Consider the following 22961-nt stretch of genomic DNA (forward strand, 5'->3'; position numbering starts at 1 on the left):
TTTTTTAGATTGAGTCTCACTCTGTCAGTTAGGCTGGAGTGCAATGGCACGATCTCAGGTCACTGCAACTTCCACCTCCCAGGTTCAAGTGATTTTCCTGCCCCAGCCTCCTGAGTAGCTGGGATTACAGGCATGCGCCACCACACCTGGCTAATTTTTGTACTTTTAGTAGAGATGGAGTTTCACCATGTTGTACAGTCTCATCTTAAACTCCTGACCTCAAGTTATCTGCCTGCTTCGGCCTCCCAAAGTGCTGGGATTACAGGTGTGAGCCACCACACTGGCCGGATTGTATTTAAAAAATAATCTAACCGGGGGAGGGAAGGGGTTGGTTAGATTTTTTCATATGTTGGTAACTGTTGAGTCTGTTGAATCTGACAGGTATATGGGTATATGGGAGATCATTATACCATTTGTTCTACTTTTCTATGTTTAAAAAATTAATATAATTTTAAAGCTTAGAGAGAAAGCTTAGCGGAGTTACCAATTCAGCAACTGCAGAAATATTTCTGTTCCTAATTGGCATGGATCGACCAGGGGAAAAGAAAGCAAGGAGAGAAGAGAAGAGTGGCCTAGAAGTGTGAGTCTGTCTGGTCAGCCTCTGTCTCCAACCCTGGCATTCCATTACCATATAAGAACAGGGCAGTTGCTTTGCTGCCCACATTCATCCACTCTGCCTGTATGTAACAGGCAAAGTCTTTCATGAAGGATTTTTAGATTAAAGATTTTGAACTACTTACAGCCAGTAGACTCTGATTTATTTCTGCACCTTCCATCTTTGTCTGTCTATCTGAGCCCCTTGCATCTGCTGCTCTTTCACTGCCAGCCAAGTCAATAAAAGAGATCCTAGAGAAAAGACACAGCAGGAGTGACTTCTGTGAAGCTTTATTTTTGTATCAGTCAGCATTCTGTGACCTCTGGAAGAAATTAACATTGGCCCATCCCCTGGAAAGAAAATATATTACTGAGCTGGGTATGGTGGCTCACACCTATAAACCCAGCTACATGGAGGCTGAGGCAGAGAACTGCTTGAGGCCAGGAGCTCTAGACCTAAGCAACACAGCAAGACCCCATCCCTTAAAAAACTGTAAAAATTAGCTGGTAGGCTGACGGTGGCTGACACCTGTAATCTTAGCACTTTGGGAGGATACGGCGAGAGGATCTCTTGAGCCTAGGCATTCGAGACCAGCCTGGGCAAAATACAGAAACCCTGTCTACACACACACACACACACACACACACACACACACACACATCAGCTAGGTGTGGTGGTGCACACCTATAGTCCCAGTTACTCAGGAGGATGAGGCAGGAGGACTACTTGGGCCCAGGAGTTCCAGTCTGCAGTAAACTATAATCATGCCAGTACACTCCAGCCTGGGTAACAGAGCGAAACCCTATCTTACAAACAAACAAACATAAGTGTCAGCTTTCCAAGAGTATCATGAGATTCTGATCTGTCAGTTGATGCTGGTACTGTCCACTCAAACACATCTATTGGTTTTAATTATTTATGAGAAAGTATGACTAAAATTGATAAAACATTCTTCCCAAAAGGCTAAAGGCTAAATGACCACAATGCTAATCACTTAAGTGACCACTTAGGTAATTATATAGAAACTTTTGTGAACAGCATTCCAGCAAAAAAAGAAAAAAAAGGAAAAGAAAAGAAAAACACTCATTACTCAGAGATGAGATAGGCTCATCCATCAGTATGGCAGAGTATTTGCTAAGATAGCACCAGAGAAGCAATGAATGTATCCAATTGTCTTATGGCTTCTTTCAAGAAGAATGAATTAATCTTCTCCCCTCACCTTTTTTTTGGCTTGTAAGCTCTCCGAGATGCAATCCCTACTATTTCTCTGCTGAAACTGTTTTTCATGTTAGAAGCAATCAATGTCCCTTTTAATAACTTAGGGTTGACCAACAATAGGTCATTACTTCATGGTTAATCAACTGATGGCACTTTAGTACAATGATTTATTTCAGGGCTAACAACTCTTACTCTGTATCCCGGCAATGAAGAACTCCATGGTGGCAGGGTAATCCTGTTGTTGAGAAAACATACTTCAAAGTCACATTAAAGGAAAGGTAGACACACCAACTCCCTAATATTTCCAGCTCACCTGCCAAATGTCCTCTTGGCTGAATCTTTTATCTGAATTTGGATGATGGCATGGGAGCGGGAGGAGTCTGCATTAACTCCAGTGGCCCCAGTGCTGCGCTCCTTGCTGCCCTTTAAGATCACCTGAAAATAAAATCCATAGGATGACTTCCCTGAGGAATAAACAAAATCCTCTGGCTACTAAGATTTGGCTAAGAGCAGTAGAGAGCAGACATATAATTTTGTTAGCGCACTGCAGTTTTTTTTCTGTCCAGGTGGAAAACTGCTTAAACACTAAATTATACCTAGTTAGTACCCAATGACAATGAAAACAATATGAAATACTAATCTTGTGGGAGAACATTCCATAGCTCAAGAGCTAATTTACTTCTTGATCTCATATACTCTTTTTACTATCTTTGATGGATTTAGCCTAACTAAAATCCCCAGGGCATAACTGGCTCCAAAGCAAGGTCTCATAAAACTCATCTATCTTAGTAACTGAGGCAAAGGACATAAATGTGCATCACAGAATGACTAATCATATCCACCTGTTTTACCAAGATGCAGTCATAAAGGAGACCGGGCCTGATGTAGAAATATGGAAATGATGAGTTACTGTGATTACTATGAGCCCATGATTTCCCTTGACACTAATCCTCACTCACCCTAGACTGGGAGTGAAGACTAACAGCAGTCCTCTGGCTATAATGGAATGGGGCAGGGGAGGTGAAGCCTCAGGATTGGCCTGCAGCCACTGAAAACACAGTCATTTAAGAACATGCTACCCTGATTTTAGACAGGGGTATGAGTGTTAGTTACTAAGAATAAAAAACGCAAAAAAAAATTTTTTTTTTGAAACAGGGTCTTGCTCTGTCACCCAAGCTGGAGTGCAGTGGTGTGATCACAGCTCACTGCAGCCATGACCTCCTGGGTTTGAGAGATATTCCTGCCTCAGTCTCCTGAGTAGGTGGGACTATAGGTGTGCAGTGCTACACCTGGCTAATTAAAAAAATTTTTTTGTAGACACATGGTCTCACTATGTTGCCCAGGGTCATCTTGAACTCCTGAGCTCAAGCAATCCTCTTTCCTTGGTCCCTAAAGTGGTGGATTACCGGCATGAAACACTGCAGCTGGCCAAAAGAACTTTAAAAACATTATCTAGGCTGGGCATGGTGGCTCATGCCTATAATTTCAGCTACTCAGAAGGCTGAGGCAGGAGGATTGCTTGAGCCCAGGAGGTTGAGGGTGTAGTAAGCTGTGATGGCAGAGCAAGATCCTGTCTCAAAAAAAATAAATTAAAAAAAAATTTAAAAATAAAAATTTAAGGGCCGGGCGCGGTGGCTCACGCCTGTAATCCCAGCACTTTGGGAGGCCGAGGCGGGTGGATCACGAGGTCAAGAGATCGAGACCATCCTGGTCAACATGGTGAAACCCCGTCTCTACTAAAAATACAAAAAATTAGCTGGGCATGGTGGCGCGTGCCTGTAATCCCAGCTACTCAGGAGGCTGAGGCAGGAGAATTGCCTGAACCCAGGAGGCGGAGGCTGCGATGAGCCGAGATCGCGCCATTGCACTCCAGCCTGGGTAACGAGCGCGAAACTCCGTCTCAAAAAAAAAAAAAAAATTAAAATCATATACACCTTTAAAGCCAATAAAAGGAAAGGGAGTAGCAGTGGACAACATATTTTTTCTTTTTTTTTTAAATTAAAAAAATAGAGACAGGGTCTCACTATGCTGCCCAGGCTGGTCTTAAAGTCCTGGACTCAAACAATCTTTCCACCTCGGCCTCCCAAAATACTGGGACTATAGGTGTCATATATTTCAATGAAACTTTAGAATGTGGAAAGATAATGAAGGGATGGTAATTGCCAGGAATGAAGTTATAAACTAATTAAGTAGGAAAGAGGAGAGTCAGTCTATCAGCTCATAAGGACCCCTAAGAGGGGCTCAGACTCTGGAAGCACCAGGTACTGTTAGGATAAGGCAAAGATACACAGAGTCAGTGACCAGAGCAGTAAAACCCTCAGTGAAACATTCCCCATTCATCTCTACCCTGTGCAGGAGGCAGAAGGTATAGTCTCTAGAAAATGTGAACCAGAGACCAAAAAGCACTAAGAGCCCCAGGCACAGTGTAGGGCAGAGTGAAGTGAAAGAACTGAAAAAAGGATTATGCCTAAGCAACACGCCAGCGTTCTGCAACATTAGCCCTCAGCCAGAATTCTCTGGAGAAACTCTAACTCCCAAGCCCTTCATATGTTTACATTTTGGGGACTTCCCCTGCAAAGCCAATTAATTTTCAACCTATGGTGAAGCTTAGTGATCAGCAAGCACACCTCCGACACACAAACTTTGTGACTATTATTTTTGTAGTCCCTCATACTTAAACATGAATAGAAAGCCAAAGCCACCAGTATGAACACCAAACCAAAAAAGGGAACAGACAAAGCACTTGGAAATTTAAAATATGATAAAGTAAAAATTTTACTTAAAAGGTAGTAAGATTTAAGCTGGGAATGGTGGCTCATGCCTGTAGTCCCAACACTTTGGGAGGCTGAGGCAGGAGATTACTTGAGCCCAGGAGTACAAGACCAGCCTGGGCAAATAGTGAGATCCCCATCTCTACAAAAATTAGCTGGGCACTGTGGTGCACACCTGTAGTCCCAGGCAGGAGGCTGAGGCAGCCTAGAGGACAAAAATCCCATCTTTTAAAAAATAATCACCTACTATCAGGTTATTAGTTTCAGGGGGGAAAATTAATAAATTAAATAAAATAAAAGGTTGTAAGATTTAGTGTTTTTTTTTTTTTTTTGAAGTTTTAAGTTAAGGATATGTCCCAGAAAATAAAACATAAACACAATCTGCACTCCCATGCAGCACTGTTCACAATAGCCAAGACTTGGAAGCAACCTAAGTGTCCATCAACAGATGAATGGATACAGAAAATATGCTTATACACATGAAGTACCATTCAGCCGTAAAAAAGAACAAAATCCTGTCATGTGTAACAACATGAATGGAACTGGAGATCATTATGTTAAGCCATAAAAAAGAACGAAATCCTGTCATTTGTAACAACATAAATGGAACTGGAGATCATTATGTTAAGGGAAATAAGCTGGGCAGAAAGACAAACATCACATGTTCTCACTTATATGTGGCATCTAAAAATCAAAGCAATTGAACTCATAGACATAAATAGTAGAAGGATGATTACCACAGAGGCTGGGAAGGGCAGTGTGGGGCCGGTGGTTAATAGGTACAAAAAAATAGAAAGAATGAATTAAGACCTACTATTTGATACGAGAACAGGGTAATTATAGTCAACAATATTTTATTGGCTGGGTGTAGTGACAAAGTGCCTGTAATCCCAGCACTTTGGGAGGCTGAGGTGGGTGGATCACCTGAGATCAGGAGTTCCAGACCAGCCTGGCCAACATGGTAAAACCCTAGCTCTACTAAAAATACAAAAATACAAAAATTAGCCAGGCATGGTGGCGTGCACTTGTAGTCCCAGCTGAGGCAAGATAATTGCTTAAACCCAGGAGGCAGAGGTTGCAGTGAACCAAAATCACACCACTGCACTCTAGCCTAGGCAACAAAGCAAGACTGTGTCACAACAACAACAACAACAACAACAACAACAAAAAACAGTATTATTTGAGGCCAGGCACAGTGGCTTATGCCTATAATCCCAGCACTTTGGAAGGCCAAGGTGAAAATCGCTTGAGCCCAAGAGTTGAAGCCTAGCTTGTGCAACATAGCAAGACCTCATCTTTTAAAATTAAAAAAAATTTTTTTTTTTGTAGAATCCTCACAGCAGCCTAATGTTAGGTGAATATGAAGAGTATCTCCTCCTAAGAACCTCTGAGTTTGTTCCTCTGAGTTTGTTCAGCATCTCCAGTTGAGGAACAAACTTGGGTTGATTTGTTCACAGTCAAACAGCTGTTGTGTGGCAGAGCCAAATTCCACATCCAGTATATTTGACTCCAAAGTCCATGTGGTTTTCACTACCCTGTGGGGCACTTACGATAAATTCATTTATTTTGCAGTGAATTAAGAATAAGAGCTGGGTGCGGTGGCTCATGCCTGTAATCCCAGCACTTTGGGAGGCCCAGGTGGGTGGATCACTTGAGGTCAGGAGTTTGAGACCAGCCCGGCCAACATGGTAGAGCCCTGTCTCTACTAAAAATACAAAAATTAGCCAGGTGTGGTGGTGCATGCCTGTAATCCCAGCTACTTGGAAGGTTGAGGGAGGAGAATCATTTGAACCCGGGAAGCAGAGGTTACAGTGACTGGAGATTGTGCCATTACACTCCAGCCTGCGGAACAAGAGAGAAACTCCATTTCAAAAATGAAGAAGAAAGGAGGGAGGGAGGGGGAGGGAGAGGAGGAGGAGGAGAAAGTCCTTTCATTTTTTTCTCAATATCTCACAATTTTAATTTAAATCATATTGAACATGGTCACAGTTTCCAAATTAAGAATCCAAAAGTTGACAGAGCCAAACTTCAACAATAAGACATAAAATATCTTAACAAGTAGTAGCAGTTGCTTTTTAGAAATTTAATTAAATAAAAATAGCTTTTCCATAATCTAAGCAATAGTATGTTTCTAAAGATTAACTGTATGTGAGATGTAAAATCAAAATTCAAAATCGTATTTAAACACACACATTTTGTAAAAAGTTGGCTAAAAATTTAAAGAGACAACATGATGAATCCTTTTGTAAAGAGAAGAATCTGCTAATTTATAAAGCTAGATCATCAACTATATGGATACCACCTTTACGCTAATGAAATTGTAGGAGTTACAGTGATAATCCTGTATCCTAGATATGGCAAGTATTGAGAAAAAAGCACTGCTAACTAAGCTCAGATGCTGGGTAAGACACTTAAGGTCAGGGCTGTGACTGAACCACCCAGTTTAAATGCACCTCCTGGCCCTGGCATATCTCTCTCCCTTTCACTTCATGCTTACATAGGGTGGGGTGCAATGCTGATGGATCATCAGAGATTGGAATTGTTCTTTTTTCAAACTTCTTTTTTTCTGTTATTAGAAAAGACAAACTTACTGTGGAAAACTTGGAAATTATAGGAAAAGGATAAAGAAGAACATATATATCTCCCATAATCCTAGAGATTATAAAATTCTGGTATATTCCCTTTTAGTGTTTTAGGTTTCTCACAGCTCTTTTGCTTTTTTTAATTTTGTCATTTACAAATCCTATGAGGAGACAGGGAAGGTCTCAAACCTTTACATTTGTATAAGCAATATGTCTGAATGATAAGAAAAGGAACACAGAGAAGCTAAGTGATTTATACAAGGTCACATAGGTAGAATATGATCAGGCCAGGAGTAGAAGCCAGGTATCCTCTTCTACATGAGAGTAATCATGTTACTAATGATGCTGGTCCACTGAGACCTAGTGAGAATTCAGAGAGGCCTCAAGGCCATACTTTGCAAGCAAATGTGGATACTGACAGGAAATACAAAGGGTGGCCCTGTGGTTTTTTCCTCAAGAATGTCAAGGAAAGACTGGCTTTTGAGACTGTGTTACAGAGTTTTGAACTTGGTTTTTCACTGCATCTTGTATACCATAACGTACTAGGTATCTCTGAGTGCATCTCAGAGACCTAACATGTTGAGATGCCCTTTCCTGGTTAAATATATTTTAGAGAAGGCATGAGGAATTTCTGTCCCTTGGTCCAGGTTTTTCCAATAACAGCCTGCTATAGTCATGCCTTCCAGAAACTATGTAATAATGCACCTGAGCTATGAGGAGTAAAAATGAGGCAGTCTGTGAATATCAAAGTCATCACATTTTTGTAAATGACATACCACCAAAGTACAGCAGTTAAAAGGGTGAAATCTGATGTCAGGTTGTCAGGGTTCACATGCCAGCTCTACCATACGGTTATGCAGACTTCTGCAAGTCACTTAACTTTTAAGGGTCTCAATTTCTTATCTATAAAATGAGAATTACAGCTGGGTGTGGTAGCTCACGCCTGTACTCCCAATACTTTGGGAGGCCGAGAGAGGTGAATCACCTGAGGTCAGGAGTTTGAGACCAGCCTTGCCAACATGGTGAAACTCTGTGTCTATTAAAAATAAAAATATTAGCCAGGTGTGGCGGCCTGTACCTGTAATCCCAGCTGCTTGAGAGGCTGAGGCAAGACAATCACTTGAACCCAGGAGATAGAGATTGCAGTGAGCCAAGATAGTGCCACTGCATTCCAGCCTAGGCTACAGAGCTAGATACTTGTCTCAAAAATAAAATAGGAATTACATAGGTTATTAGGACTAAAAAAGATAATACATAAATAAAGCGCTTAGTACCACGACTGGCAGATGGTAAGTTCTCAATAAATATTAATTTTTGAAAAGATACCAAAGAGGCCAGGCCCTGTAGCTCACGCCTGTAATCCCAGCACTTTGGGAGGCCAAGGCAAGATGAATCACATGAGGTTGGGAGTTAGAGACCAGCCTGGCCAACATGGTAAACCCCGTCTGTACTAAAAATACAAACATTAGCCAGGCATGGGAGCGAGCACCTGTAATCCCAGCTACTCAGGAGGCTGAGGCAGAAGAATTGCTTCAACCCGGGAGGCAGAGGTTTGCAGTGAGTCAAGATCACGCCACTGCACTTCAGCCTGGGCAACACAGTGAAACTCCGTCTCAAAAACAAAACAAAAAGATAGAACTAACATCTTTGTATAAACTTCTAAAACTTAAACTATTTTTTTCATAAATGTAAAACAATCAGAGTTTCATGGAAAAGTATAGATTTGAAGATCAACATGAAATACCATAGGCTCCCCAATGCAAACAAAAAAAAAAAAAAAAAAAAAAAAAAAGAGGAAGGAAGGAAGCAGATAAGAGAAAAAGAGAAAGAGAATCTATTTGGGGGAAATGCAAGTCTAGGAGGTGAGCAAAATTAATGCAGTCACCTTTAAAACTACTAGGCCCCCTTTTCCTCTGCCTCCTCCTTCTCAAACTCCTTTCCTAACCAAACTCTGTTGGGCAAGTTTCTAAATCTAGGTTCTCTAGAGATAACACGTTATGTGAATATTAAAATAAGAATCCGCTACAATAGGAAGTAATGAAAACTGGGCGCAGTTTGGTTGCTCATGCCTGTAATCCCAGCACTTTGGGAAGCTGAGGTAGAGGATCACTTGAGCCCAGGAACTTTAAGAACAACCTGGGCAACATCTACAAAAAATTAAAAAAAAAATTAGCCAGGTGTGGTGGTGCACATCTGTGGTCCTAGCTACTCAGAAGGCTGACGTGGCAGAATCGCTTGAGCCCAGGAGGCTGACGCTGCAGTGAACCGTGATTGCACTACTGCACTCCTGCCTAGGTGACAGAGTGAGACTCTTGTCTCAAAAAAAAAAAAAAACAAAACTGTGGTGGTGCTGGAAAACATCATTCAGGGACTTAATAATACACGTGGAAGGCTGGGCATGGTAGCTCATGCCTGTAATCCCAGCACTTTGGGAGGCCGAGGTGAGTGGATCACGAGGTTACAAATTCAAGACCAGCCTGGCCAACATGGTGACACTCCGTCTCTACTAAAAATACAATAATTAGCTGGGTGTGATGGCAGGCACCTGTATTCTCAGCTACTTGGGAGACTGAGGCAGAAGAATCACTTCAACTGGGGAGGCAGAAGTTGCCATGGGCTGAGATTGCGCTACTGCACTCCAGCCTGGCGACAGAGCAAGACTCCATCTCAAAAAAAAAAAAAAAAGAGTAATACATGTGGAAAACTGAGCCAGCATCATGCTATAAATTTTATATATGTTATCTCATTTCCTTCTCCCCATCATGCAAACTAATCATCTATCATTATTTACATGTTTCAGGCTCAGAAAGGTAAAGGATATGCTCAAGGATACATGGCACTGTACAGCCAAGGCAATGATAAAAACATGAAACAAGTTTATCAAAATTCCTGGGAATGCATACCTCTGACTATATAAAATGGGTATAGGAATGACTTAAAAATTGTGAATCTTTAAAACTGAAAAAATGCCATTAACTGTCTAACAAAATGTCAATTCCAAATCTGGGAAATGTGATGAGGCAGTGAGTCCTCTGTAAAGGCAAGATGACGTTCTGGTGCTTGCATTGGCAAGACCAGGTAATCAAACACACTTGGAAGGAGAAATGTCCTGTAGAACAATCCCATGAGAATAATGAAGCTACCAGTTGTGCAGGCAGGCCATGCCTGAGTAATCCTGAGGGTGATCTGAGAGGGTAACACTCAAAGATGACACTTGAGGGTGATACCTGAGCAAACACATGGGTGATACCTGAATGAGTATGAACAGTGACACCTGAGAGTGAAATGTGACACCTGAGTTACCAAGTGCTGTTGTTTCTTGAGTCAATAAATGTTTATGAGGATAACTGTGTCAGGTATCCATAAATTATATAAACTTTCCACCTTGATCTCAGCTGGCTTCCTCCTTGTACAATACCATATGTACTGCGGACTGAGGGTATCAATGGCAATAATATATTGACTAACAAGAAACTTTTTTCTGCTTTGCTTAGGAACCATATTTTAGAATAAAACAGTGCCATAAACTCTGCCAGGATGGAGGGGTTGAATCAACACCAGACTGCCAGCAGTTAGGGCCTAAAGGCAAGTAAAAGAGTCTTCTTCCTAGTGTTTGCTTCTTTCCCCTTTAATTGGTCTAATCTTCAGTGACAAAGGAATCCTGAGGACGAGGCTCACCTGATGTTCCTGCCCAAATGAGGGAATGGCTGGAGGTAGGGGCAAGAGGACCACAGCAAACAGAATATGAGAAAAAATTTCCTTAGGACTCCACAGTGGAGGAAGCTCTGGGGAGAATGGTCACAGCCCGAGGGGAGCCCTTCAGCATGTCCCACACACTTTTGTTCTGTGCCTACCTTTGTAATCACTAGAAAGAGGCTCTTAGGTGACCCTCTAAAACAGACACACTTGGGCACTATACTCAGATTTTGGATCCCAGGACCCAGGAATCTAATAACGCAAAGCGAAGTCTCATCCTTTAAGCAAAATTTACCTACAGTATTTGTCTCAGGAAAAAGAAACTTAGAAAAAGATGCATACTAATGATGGGCCACCATGCTACTGCACACACTCAAGTCCCAAGTCTTAATTTTTAAAAAGCAATTTTTAAAAATTCCCACAAACCCTGTTATTTGAAGATTAAATAGTCCTTTAAACACCTAATTTTAAGCAAATGATAACAGAATAGTGTTATCAATACATTAATTCATTCAGTGAGTGTCTTTTCTCATATTTTTTTTTTTTTGAGACTGAATCTTGCTCTATTGCCCAGGCTGGAGTGCAATGCCATGATATCTGCTCACTGCAACCTGTACCTCCTGGGTTCAAGCAATTCTCCTGCCTCAGCCTCCCTAGTAGCTGGGATTACAGGCATCCACCACCACACCCAGCTAATTTTTGTATTTTTACTAGAGATGGGGTTTCACCATGTTGGCCAGGCTAGTTTCAAACTCCTGATCTCAAATGATCTGCCTGCCTTGGCCTCCCAAAGTGCTGGAATTACAGGTGTGAGCCACCACACCTGGCTCAGTTTTTTAAAGTATATAATTCAGACCAGCCTGGCCAACATGGTGAAACCCTGTCTCTACTAAAAATACAAAAAATTAGCCAGCCGTGGTGGTAGGTGCCTGTAATCTCGGCTACTCAGGAGGCTGAGGTAGGAGAATCACTTGAACCCTCGAGGCAGAGGTTGCAGTGAGCCGAGATTGCGCCATTGTACTCCAGAGACAGAGAGAGCAACCTTATAAAAAAAAAAAAAAAAGAAAAAAGAAAAGCAACTGGCCTGGTAGTATCTTTCTAATCTATTAGGTTCTCCCACATACCCTACCTCCCACTAACTGTGGCATTGTGCCATCAACCCTATAGAGAAACAAGCTATTCTCTCAGAAAAGGATTCACATTTTACAGATGTGGTGTGCTTGTCATTGCCCTTTGCCTAAATATAAGTTCACTGTACTTGCTTAGCAAAATGAATTTGTCCCATGTACTTACACTGTTGTAGTGGAGTAATAAAGAAGGAAGAATTAATTACCTCTAAGAGGAGCTCCACACTATCCACTTGAAGTTCTTGTAGTCCAACTATCTGTACCATGTGCTTGCTATCTTCTCTTGCGAAGAGCCTGCAGATGCAAGAACGTGGTTAGTATGATGGTGCTACTCTAACAGACTTTGTCCTTGCCTCCCCAGAAACCATTCCACCATTCCTCTATTAAGCAGCAGTTTTCTGTCTGAGTGGGATGGATGCTTCTCTTCCCTGCAACCCCACCCTCCTGACCTTAGCCCCACGATTCAGGGGTGGTTGTTGATTGTTGTAAAACAAATCAACATCTCTGGCTATAATTAAAAGAATGAGGACATAATCTAAACCTATGCCAATCAGTGGATGATGTATTCCTGGCTACATTGTGATTTGTTCAGAAGTGGACATGGGATCTCTGCTGGTCCAATCAAAATAAAGTCCTGGTCTCTGGTTGTTAGATGCCTGGTGATGTGATGCTCTCCCTTTGTCCCTGGATGTGAAGCATATGGACCTCTGGCCCTGGGAGCAGTGGAAACCATTTTGTATCTTCTAAGAGAATTGGTTTCAGGATGAAACTAGTAACACAGAAGACAGAATGAAGACATGCAAATAAACTGGGTCTTTATTGCATCCCTGAGCTGCTGGAGTAAAACAATGCTGAAGCCTGAATGTCCTCTAAGCTTTTTAATTTTTTGGGCCAATGATTTCCCTAAATGCATAAGCTAGTATACATGGGGTTTTCTTTTATTTTCAATGTAAAGAGTCCTGATACATCTTATAAAGGAACAAGGAAGAGCTGGGCTGCATCTGAATGCCTTAGGCCTGCATTTAAGGTAATAAATGGTTATGGTCTACCATCATCATTAAACCAGATCTACTGAGAGGCATGTTGAATCTATCAAAGACTCTAAGATTATTTTCCCCCTTAATAAGATACTGATTAGGGGGCTAAGAACGGAATTCCACTTCATAATTTAAAATACAAGAATGATTTTCTCAAATATAATTTTTTTCTCAGTCTATACTTCATCCCAATTTTCCAGATCTCTACAGAAGAACTGGAGGCAAACAGCCTCACCAATGCTCATAATCTCTCTGAAAACAAATCTATTAGTCAGGTTTCTGGAGTATAAGAATCTAGCTGTTGGGTACAGTGCTGTGTGCCTGTAGTCCCAGCTATTCAGGAGGCTGAGGCAGGAGGATTGCTTGAGCTCATGAGTTTGAGGCTGTAGTATGCTGTGATAATGCCTGTGAATAGTCACTATGTTATAGCCTGTGTAATGTAGCAAGAGCCCATCTCTGTTTAAAAAGAAAAAAAAAGGAAGATCTAACTTTAAGAGCCCTGCTGTCATTCCTGAACATATTTCCCAGGCCTTAATCTCTGAGCTCACCCCTGAAAGATTCCTCATGGACAGCCTAAAATGTACTTCAATCTTTATGCAAGGGTATAAAAACAATTTATCCTGTACTTCTAGGAATTAAGGATCCTTAAGCTTTGTTTTCCAGTTTAAGAGGCAGACTGAAAATACATACTTTTGTCCACCCTTGTCAAAGCCCCACTATTATAGAAAATATATCTTATTAAAAAATCGGTCAGGCACAGTGGCTCAAACCTGTAATCCTAACACTTTGGGAGGCCTACACAAGAGAATTGTTTGAGCCCAGGAGCTCAAGAACAGCATGGATAACATAGGAAGATCCTGTCTCTACAAAAAAATAAAAATTATCAGGGCATGGTAGCAGGTACCTGTAGTTTCAGTTATCTGGGAGCTGAGGTGGGAGGATCACTTCAGCCCAGGAGGATGAAGCTGCAGTGAGCTGTGGTGGCACCACTGTACTCTAGCCTGGGTGACACAGCAATACCTTGCCTCAGAAAAAGAAAAAAAAAAAATCGACAGGATAAAGCATAACAGCATAAACAGGAAAGAATGCCATCAATGGACTAGAACATTTCAGAAGCCCCAGAAAGGTAGGAAATAAAGAGATTATATTAGCCAATTAAGTGGAGATATATATATATATATATCTCCCCACAGGCCATGACACTTGTAGAGTAAGCATGGGTCTTCCCTAGTGAGCCTCAGAGAAGCGTCAAACCCAGGAGTTAATATATGCCTATCCCCTGCTACAACTGAGGAATGCAAATATACAGGGCAATAATCTAAGCAATTCGTTAAAGAAATGCATTCAGAAAGAGCTGGATGTCCTAACCTCCCTTCACCCAAACAATACACACACACACACACACGCACGCACACATACAGAGAGTGAGAGAGAGAGAGCCAGCGAGGGAGCACAATGGCTTTTCTTCTCGCAATGGCTTTTATTCTATGGCAATTGTTCTTTAAGGGAAGTGGGCATTCTGACTGGAAAGGGCTCCTAATGAGGGAGTTGGAGCTTGATGGAGAAGCTGTGATTGAGCTAATTCTAGATGTCAACACCAAGAAGGTAAAAAAGAAAGGTGACTCTTCCTCAAGCATCCCCAGAGTAGCACCCTCTTTTTTTTTTTTTTGAGACAGAGTCTCACTCTGCTGCTAGTTGCCAGGCTGGAGTGCAGTGGCAGGATCTCGGCTTACTGCAACCTCCGCCTCCCAGGTTCAAGCAATTCTCCTGCCTCAGCTTCCCGAGTAGCTGGACTACAGGCACATGCCACCACGCCCAGCTAATTTTTTTTGGACTTTTAGTAGAGACAGGGTTTCACCATGTTGGCCAGGATGGTCTTGATCTCTTGACCTCGTCATCTGCCCACCTCAGCCTCCCAAAGTGCTGGGATTACAGATGCAAACCACCGCGCCCAGCCGTAGCACCCTCTTTTATTTCGCACTTGTTTTGTCAGGACTGAACTCTGAACACCTATACAATCTCAAGTGGCATATCTGAAGGTCCTTTTCAATGGAATAGTTTATAGGAGAGTGGCCAGCCTAAGCCCACTTGCTGGCTTCTCCAGTTCTGCTACCCTAGTGACCATCTACAATGGGGGCCTGCCCTATCATGGTCTCCTATTGAACTGGAGCTGCTCCCCCACTCCCCATTCCACTGCTTGCTTGGAGCACATGAAGCCTGTGCATCTTTTTGGACAGCTCCACAGAGGCTTGGATACCTTTGTTGGGAGGCTAGTCTCAAGCTGATTAGGTTTCCCTCGCCTTCTAGCAGGCTCAGCCTCAATTCACTCCTCCCACGTCTCAAGTCTGGTTAATTCTGCTATGACAACCTTTAATCCTTCCACCTCCCCTCTCCCTCTAACCTCCCTATTTTCCCATTTCCTCCACAACTTCTTTTTCCTCTTACTCAGTTTAAGTCATCTGTTTCAACCTAAACAAAACTTCATGCCAGAAAAATATAATAGGTGTTTAAAAGTAAAGTTATGGAATACATTTCTAAATTACTATATTATATTGTGAGGGCAATAGTTTAAGCCTAATAAGGGTTAAAATTCTAATGAGAAGACTTTTTTTCTTCTTACAGATATCAGAAAACTATCATTGCATTTACCTTAAGATTATTTAAAGGAAAACCAAGAGAAAGTGGAAAACATTATTTATAGTTTTTCTAGTATAATAGGTCAAAAGAACAGGAAGGGGTTTAAGTACATGTTGATTTCCTGACTTCCTGAAATTTTAACCTTTTTAATAGACCAAAATAAAAAGGAAAGTCTTTTGATAGACATCAGAATATTGAACACTTAAAAAAATATTAATGAAAATCTAATTTACATTTTCCTATAGCTGAATTAATGGCTAAAAAATTCAGGATGCATGAGCCTCCTGATGCAGAACGCTCATTTCACAAAAGGGCACTAACGTACCAAAGCGTCTCATTAAAGCCCATGATTCAGTGATTCTCCAGGACTCTGGCTTAAAACAGTGATGAACAGATTTATCCCTTCCCACTCTGATTCAGTACCTTTTTCTTCTATTTAGGAGGTCATAAAGCTGTCCACAGTAAATTTCATAGAAGCTGATCCACACAAAGAGATGCCTTCTTTGCTGGGATACTTCTAGTTGCCTGAAGATATCTTTGGCAGCTAGAGCATACAATCCTGGGTTCTCATAAGTTCCTATCATGGTATAGGTCTTTCCAGCACCTGTCTGTCCATAAGCAAAGCAAGTGGCATTGCCTCTGGGGAAAAGATAATTTGCATTACTTATGCATATTAAGAGAAGTATTAACTTACACATAGATTTTTAATGACAAAGGTCAAATGCAAACATAGAATCCTAGAGAAAATTCAGCTAAAAACATATAAACCTTTAAGGAGAAAAGGACTTTACATTATAAAAACACAGGAAGAGAAAAAAAAATTCTCAAACCAGTACATGAGTTTTCCTTTTTTTTTGGCGACAGTCTCACTGTCACTCAGGCTAGAGTGCAGTGGCACGATCTTGGCTCACTGCAACCTGTCTCCTAGGTTCAAGTGATTCTCCTGCCTCAGCCTCCTGAGTAGCTGGGACTACGGGTGTGCACCACCACGCCCAGCTAGTTTTTGTATTTTTAGAAGAGATGGGATTTCACCATGTTGCCCAGGCTGGTCTCAAACTCCTGACCTCAAGTGATCTGCCCACTCAGCCTCCCAAAGTGCTGGGATTACAGATATGAGCCACCACACCCAGCCTGAGTTTCTTATAGTAATTTTCTTATAGAACCAGTAAGAGAAATAAAACAAGGGCTTTAATGAAACCACTTAGCCAATAAGCATTTACTGAGTTCCTACCCCATGCTAGGTGCTTTAGAGGATCCACAGTTAAGTTTAGTGAAAGAATAGAGAATTAAATACAAGAAATAATAGATCATGTGATAAGTAGGATGGTAGTGACGACTCATAATTAAGGAAGTTTAGATAAAGGTGAAATCAATGTAAATAAAGGATTTGAGGAAGGACTCACAAGAGTAGGAATTGGGCTGGGGGTTTGAAGGCTGAAACTGAAAATCAGAGAGCTTCCACTGTGGAGCAGGAAGAGCGTGAGCAGAGGCCACAGTAGCAGAGGTAGTGGCAGGCACACCAAATCTTGAGGGGAAAAAAAATCCTGGGCTCTGGTTTCTGCCCTGCCATTAACTAACTATATGACCTTAGGCAAGTCTCCTCACTTTTCTCTTGGCCTCAGTTTTCACTTTTATCAGTAGATTGAGTTACTTGGTTTCTAAAATCCCTTCCAGTCTTGATGTCTTATGATTCTAAGTGAGAAGCATTGCTCTTGTATGTGTGTACATGTGTGCATACACACCCTCTATGAGTGTGAAGAATTTCAGAATAAGAGGTGGAGAATGGAGTTGGAAGACCAGCCTGTCAATCACAGTATGTGTTATGAGGAGTTGGAGACCAAGATTATCTGAGTATTGTGGGATTCACCTACACAGTGAGTAGAGAATGAACATAATCTCAGAGCTGTTACAGTCTTAAACATGAATCTCATGGATTAATGATAAAAGTAACTGCTTGCAGCAAGAAAAAAGTCTATGCATTGTGACAGGAAAATAAATCTCAGGACTCCAAACTCACTAAGCCAAAGAAAAAAGTCAAGCTGGGAACTGGGTCATGCAAACCTGTAATCCCAGCACTTTGGGAGGCTGAGGTGGTCAGATCACAAGGTCAAGAGATCGAGACCATCCTGGTCCTCAAAATTGTCTTTGGAGAAAGGTATAGACCTGTCTCCTGGGCATTCGTTCTTAAATTTGACAAATAAATGTACAGTGATTGAGACTTGCCTGGGTCATTTTCTTTGATTTACAGCATGGACAGGGATGGGGGAGACTGGAGGTGGGCAGAGAGATGAGTACACAGGAAGATTTGAAGCCAGGCAGAAAACAGAGTAAAATGACAAAAGCAAGGGAGCCATGGATAAGAGAGAATCAAGACATGGGAGTTAATTAGATGTAAGCTGCTTGGAGCAGAGACCATAACTCTTTGCCTTTTGAACCCTGGCTCCCAGCAGTGTGGGTACTCTAAAGACACTGGCAGAGGTAGAATTAGGAAAAGAATTATAAGAGAAAAATTTGAACACACTAAGGAAGATCCAGCAGAGTAAGAGGAAGGAATAGTATCTACTTTACTTTCTGAACAGTTTAGGTATAAGCTTTTGCAAAAAGCAACAAATACAGGTGTGAAAAATCTTATTACACTTTGAAGAATTAATACACTTAATTTGCCACTCTTATTTGTTATTACTAAAGTCTTAACATTCAAATTCTAACTATGTTAGAAACTTACTCCTCAAAAAGCATTCCCCAGATTTAGTGTATAAGAAATTGAACTTAAGAGGAGTTTCACATTTTTAGCCTGCTCATAAAATTTTAAAAATTAAATAGCTTTTACAAAACAATAACAAAACACACCAAAAAATGGGCAAATGAAGATATCTAAATGGTCAGTAAGAACACGAAAAGGGCCAGGCACAGTGGCCCACGCCTGTAATCCCAGCACTTTTGGGAGGCCGAGGCAGGTGGATCACTTAAGGCCAGGAGTTCGAGATCAGTCTGGTCAACATGTCAAAATCCCGTCTCTACTAAAAATACAAAAATTAGCCGGGTGTGGTGGCACACACCTGCAATCCCAGCTACTCGTGTGGGTGACGCACAAGAATCACTTTAGCCCAGGAGGCAGAGGTTGCAGTGAGCCAAGATCACACCACTGCACTCCAGCCTGAGCATCAGTGAGACTCCATCTCAAAAANAAAAAAAAAAAAAAAAAAAAAAACCATGAAAAGAAGCACAGTATCATTAGGCATTGGAGAAATTCAAATTAAACCTACAATGAGATGATTTAATACCCATAGACAAGTTAACAAGGCCTGACAATATCAGTTGTTGAAGAACTGCAATTCTCATACATTACTGCTGGGAGTATAAAATGGTACAACACTTAGAAAAGTTGTTTGACATTTTCCCTTTTTTTTTCCTCTTGAGACAGGGTCTTGCTCTGTTGCCCAGGCTGGAGTGCAGTGATCACAGCTCATTGCAGACTTGATCTCTTGGGCTCAAGCAATCCTCCTACCTCAACCCCCCAAGAAGCTGGTACTACAGGCATGTGCCACCACACCCAGCTAATTTTTAAATTTTTTTAGAGATAGAGTCTCACTATGTTGTCCAGGTTGGTCTTGAACTCCTGGCTCAAGTGATTCTCCTGCCTTCCAAAGTTATGAAATTACAAGTGTGAACAACTGTGCCCAACTGACGCTTTCTTATAAACATACACCTATCGTATGAGCCAGCAATGTCATTTCTAGGTTTTTACTCAAAGTAAATGAAAACATGCTCACAAAAAAACTTGTACAAGAATGTTCTGACCAACACGGAGAAACCCCATCTCTACTAAAAAATACAAAATTAGCCAGGCGTGGTGGTGCATGCATTTAATCTCAGCTACTTGGGAGGCTGAGACAGAATTGCTTGAACCCAGGAGGCAGAGGTTGCAGTGAGTTGAGATCACACCATTGCACTCCAGTCTGGACAACAAGAGCAGAACTCCATCTCAAAAAAACTAAAAAACAAAAAAGGATGTTCATACTTTATTCATAAAGTCCAAAGCTGGAAATAATGCAAATGTCTGTCAACAGGAGAATGGACAAAACAAACTGTGGTAATTTCATAGAAGGGAATATTACTTAGCAATGAAAACCATTAATATACGTAACAACATGTACTAATATAAAAAAACCATTATGCTAAGCAAACATTATGCTAAGCATATATTATAATGATTCTGTTTCTATATTGTAGAACAAAACTAATCTATACTGACAGAAAGTAAGTCAGTGGTTACCTAAGACCTGGCAGTGGAGGTGAGGGATTAACTAAATAGGGATACAAGAGAACTTTTTGGGGTGATGAAAACGTTCCATGTCTTGTTACAGATATTTGTTACTTACGTATATACAACTATCAAAACTCATCAAACCTGAATACTTAAGATCTGTGCATCTTACTGTATGTAAATTATTCCTTGATTTAAAAAAAAAAAAAACAGTCAAATTCTCTGGAATCAGCACCACTAGCAGGCTATTTGGCATTTTCTATCATATATACTTAACAATTTTTTTTTTTTTTTTGAGACAGAGTCTTGCTCTGTTACCCAGGCTGGAGTGCAATGCTGCAATCTGAGCTCACTGCAACCTCCACCTCTTGGGCTCAAGCGATTCTCCTGCCTCAGCCTCTCAAGTAGCTGGGATTACAGGCACGCGCCACTGCACCCAGCTAATTTTTGTATTTTTAGTAGAGACAGGGTCTCACCATGTTGCCCAGGCTGGTCTTGAACTCCTGACCTCAGGTGATCCACCTGCATCAGCCTCCCAAAGTGCTCGGATTACAGGCATGAGCCACCATGTCCGGCCCATGCCTACAATTTTAACAAATAGATAGACAAGTAGGTAGATTAGACAGACAGGATGAATGGATGGATGGATAGATAGGCAGGCAGCCAGGCAGATAGATAGACAGACAGACAGACAGAGACAGGGTCTTGCTCTGTTGCCCAGGCTGGAGTGCAGTGGCATGATCACAGTTCCTGCAGCCTTGACCTCCTGGGCTCAAGCGATCCTCCTACCTCAGCCTCCCAAGTAGCTGGGACCACAAGGTGCACATCATTTTTTTATAGGCTGGGCATCCTGGCTTACACCTATAATCCTAGTACTTTGGGAGACTGAAGCAGGAGGATTGCTTGAGCCCAAAGTTCGAGACCAGCCTGGGGAACATGGCAAAACCCCATCTCTACAAAAAATACAAGAATATTAGCTGAGCATGGTGGCAGGCGCCTGTAGTCCCAGCTACTCAGGAAGCTGAGGCGGGAGGACTGCTTGAATCCGAGAGGCAGAGGTTGCAGTGAGCCAAGTTACACTACTGCACTTTGGCCTGGGTGACAGAGTAAGACCCTGTCTCAAAAAATAATAATAATAAAATAAATATTTTTTTGGTGTGTGTGGAGACAGGGTGCCCTTATGTTGCCCAGCCTAGTCTCAAACTCTGGGCTCAAGCTAATCCTCCTGTCTTGGCCTCCCAAAGTGCTTGGATTACAGGTGCAAGCCACCACTCCTGGCCCATGCCTATATTTTAAATACATACACAACAGAGGCTCATTCCTGTCCCATTGAATGTTTATTAATTGTAAATAATAATTTAAAAATACATCTGTGAAAAGTTGTTAAGTGATATTCACCTATCTATCCGATTCCAATGGAAAAATTAACTGAACTATAGCCAGAATACATAATTCTTATCATTGAAGTTCAGACTAACTCCAACCACTTCAACCTTTTTCTTCTGAGGACTTTGATGGGATTACATTGTTAACAGCTTATATCTTTTTTTTTTTACACCCTTTCACTGTCTATCACAATATATTTTCCCACTAGACACAGAGAAATAATGTCATCAGTGTAAAAGGAAATTTTACTGCAAATTTCTAAATGTTTGGTAAATCCTAGAGAGGTACTGTATGTTTTCAGAAGAATCTAAATTAAATTCAGTAGCTTAAAACACAAATTTACGTTTAAGTCAAAAGCACTGAAAAAGCATGTGATATTTATAAAGAAATGTGAGTTAATATAAAATAGAAAATAAAAAGCAAGAAAAGCAAATAATCATTATCGTACCCATTGAAAATATGCTGAATAAGTGGGTGAGTAGTCTTCATGTATACATCCCGATTGGTGCACGCCTCACCAAAGACTTCATCAAAATAAAAAACATGCTGAAAAATAAATTTGATTTTATAGAAAGAGACACATCCTGGATTTTCTTATCACTATTCTAGTTAACAGATGATAACGCCAAAAAAATCTTTAAATAATAGTAACTGACCATATCAAACAGAGATAAATAAGCAATCACTATTAAATGACAGAGCCTCCTCTTCAGATATCTGTAGACATGTTCTTACAAGGTAAAAACTAAGGCACACAATTTTTGTTTTCTCTTAAGAGAAATAAATTGATGAACACAAGTGTCAGCCAATCCTCCTTAGGTCTAGGAGAGAAAGTGAATTCCATGGGATTATCCTCGTATTCCAACTAGGGCTAGTATATTTAGAATTTTGGAGGAATTCTAGGGGAAGATCTCAATTCTGTAGGTTATACAGCTTAACTTTTAATTCCATAAATATCAGCTGGTAGCACATACGTTGCAGTAGACACTTGGGCCCAAGGATATAGACATTACCCTAGCATTTCCCTATCTTACCTCTAAAAATGTTAATCTACACAACTATTCAAATGACTAGAAGGTTGAAGAATCTTAAGATAAAGTACATGTGGACTTCAAAGGAAAATGTATTTCCCCTGATTATGAAAAAGACTATACTGAGAATGGACCATGGGGGAAGAGGAAGAATTTGAAAGGGAGTGATAGAAGGAGGGAAGGTATTCCAGGCACAGGGAAAGCATGAACAGAGTCAAAGCAGAAAAGCATAAGGAATTAACTTTAATTAATTGATGTTTAGGGAATAGCAAGGATTCAATGTGATTGAAATATAGTATCACAGTAAGTAGAAAAGTGAAACAGAGGCTGGGTACAGCGGCTCATGTCTGTAATCCTAGCACTTTGGGAGGCCGAGGCGGGTGGATCACCTGAAGTCAGAAGTTTGAGACCAGCCTGGCCAACATCATGAAACCCCAACTCTACTAAAAATACAATAAATAGCCAGGCATGGTAGTGGACACCTATAATCCCAGCTACTCGAGAGGCTGAGGCAGAAGAATTGCTTGAACCTGGGAGGCAGAGGTTGCAGTGAGCCGAGATCGCACTATTGTACTCCAGCCTCAGCAACGAGAGGGAAACTCTGTCTTTTAAAA

The 22961-nt window shown here is 41.2% G+C and overlaps 1 protein-coding gene across 3 annotated transcripts in view; it reads right to left on the bottom strand.

The window, feature by feature from the left end:
- The window catches only part of KIF24 (kinesin family member 24), a 70791-nt gene that overhangs the window by 17003 nt on the left and 30827 nt on the right, over positions 1 to 22961 (bottom strand). For all 3 annotated transcript variants that reach the window (XM_017542957.2, XM_017542956.2, XM_017542955.2), the window contains 5 exons: positions 21765 to 21862; positions 16087 to 16302; positions 12196 to 12283; positions 2127 to 2248; positions 741 to 846 (listed from right to left, as the gene is read on the bottom strand). In XM_017542957.2, coding sequence (XP_017398446.1) covers positions 741 to 846; positions 2127 to 2248; positions 12196 to 12283; positions 16087 to 16302; positions 21765 to 21862 — 630 coding nt within the window. The remainder of the gene's footprint in view (positions 1 to 740; positions 847 to 2126; positions 2249 to 12195; positions 12284 to 16086; positions 16303 to 21764; positions 21863 to 22961) is intronic.

The sequence above is a fragment of the Cebus imitator genome, unplaced genomic scaffold, assembly GCF_001604975.1.
Source record: "Cebus imitator isolate Cc_AM_T3 unplaced genomic scaffold, Cebus_imitator-1.0 Scaffold149, whole genome shotgun sequence".
Taxonomy (NCBI): Eukaryota; Metazoa; Chordata; class Mammalia; order Primates; family Cebidae; genus Cebus; species Cebus imitator.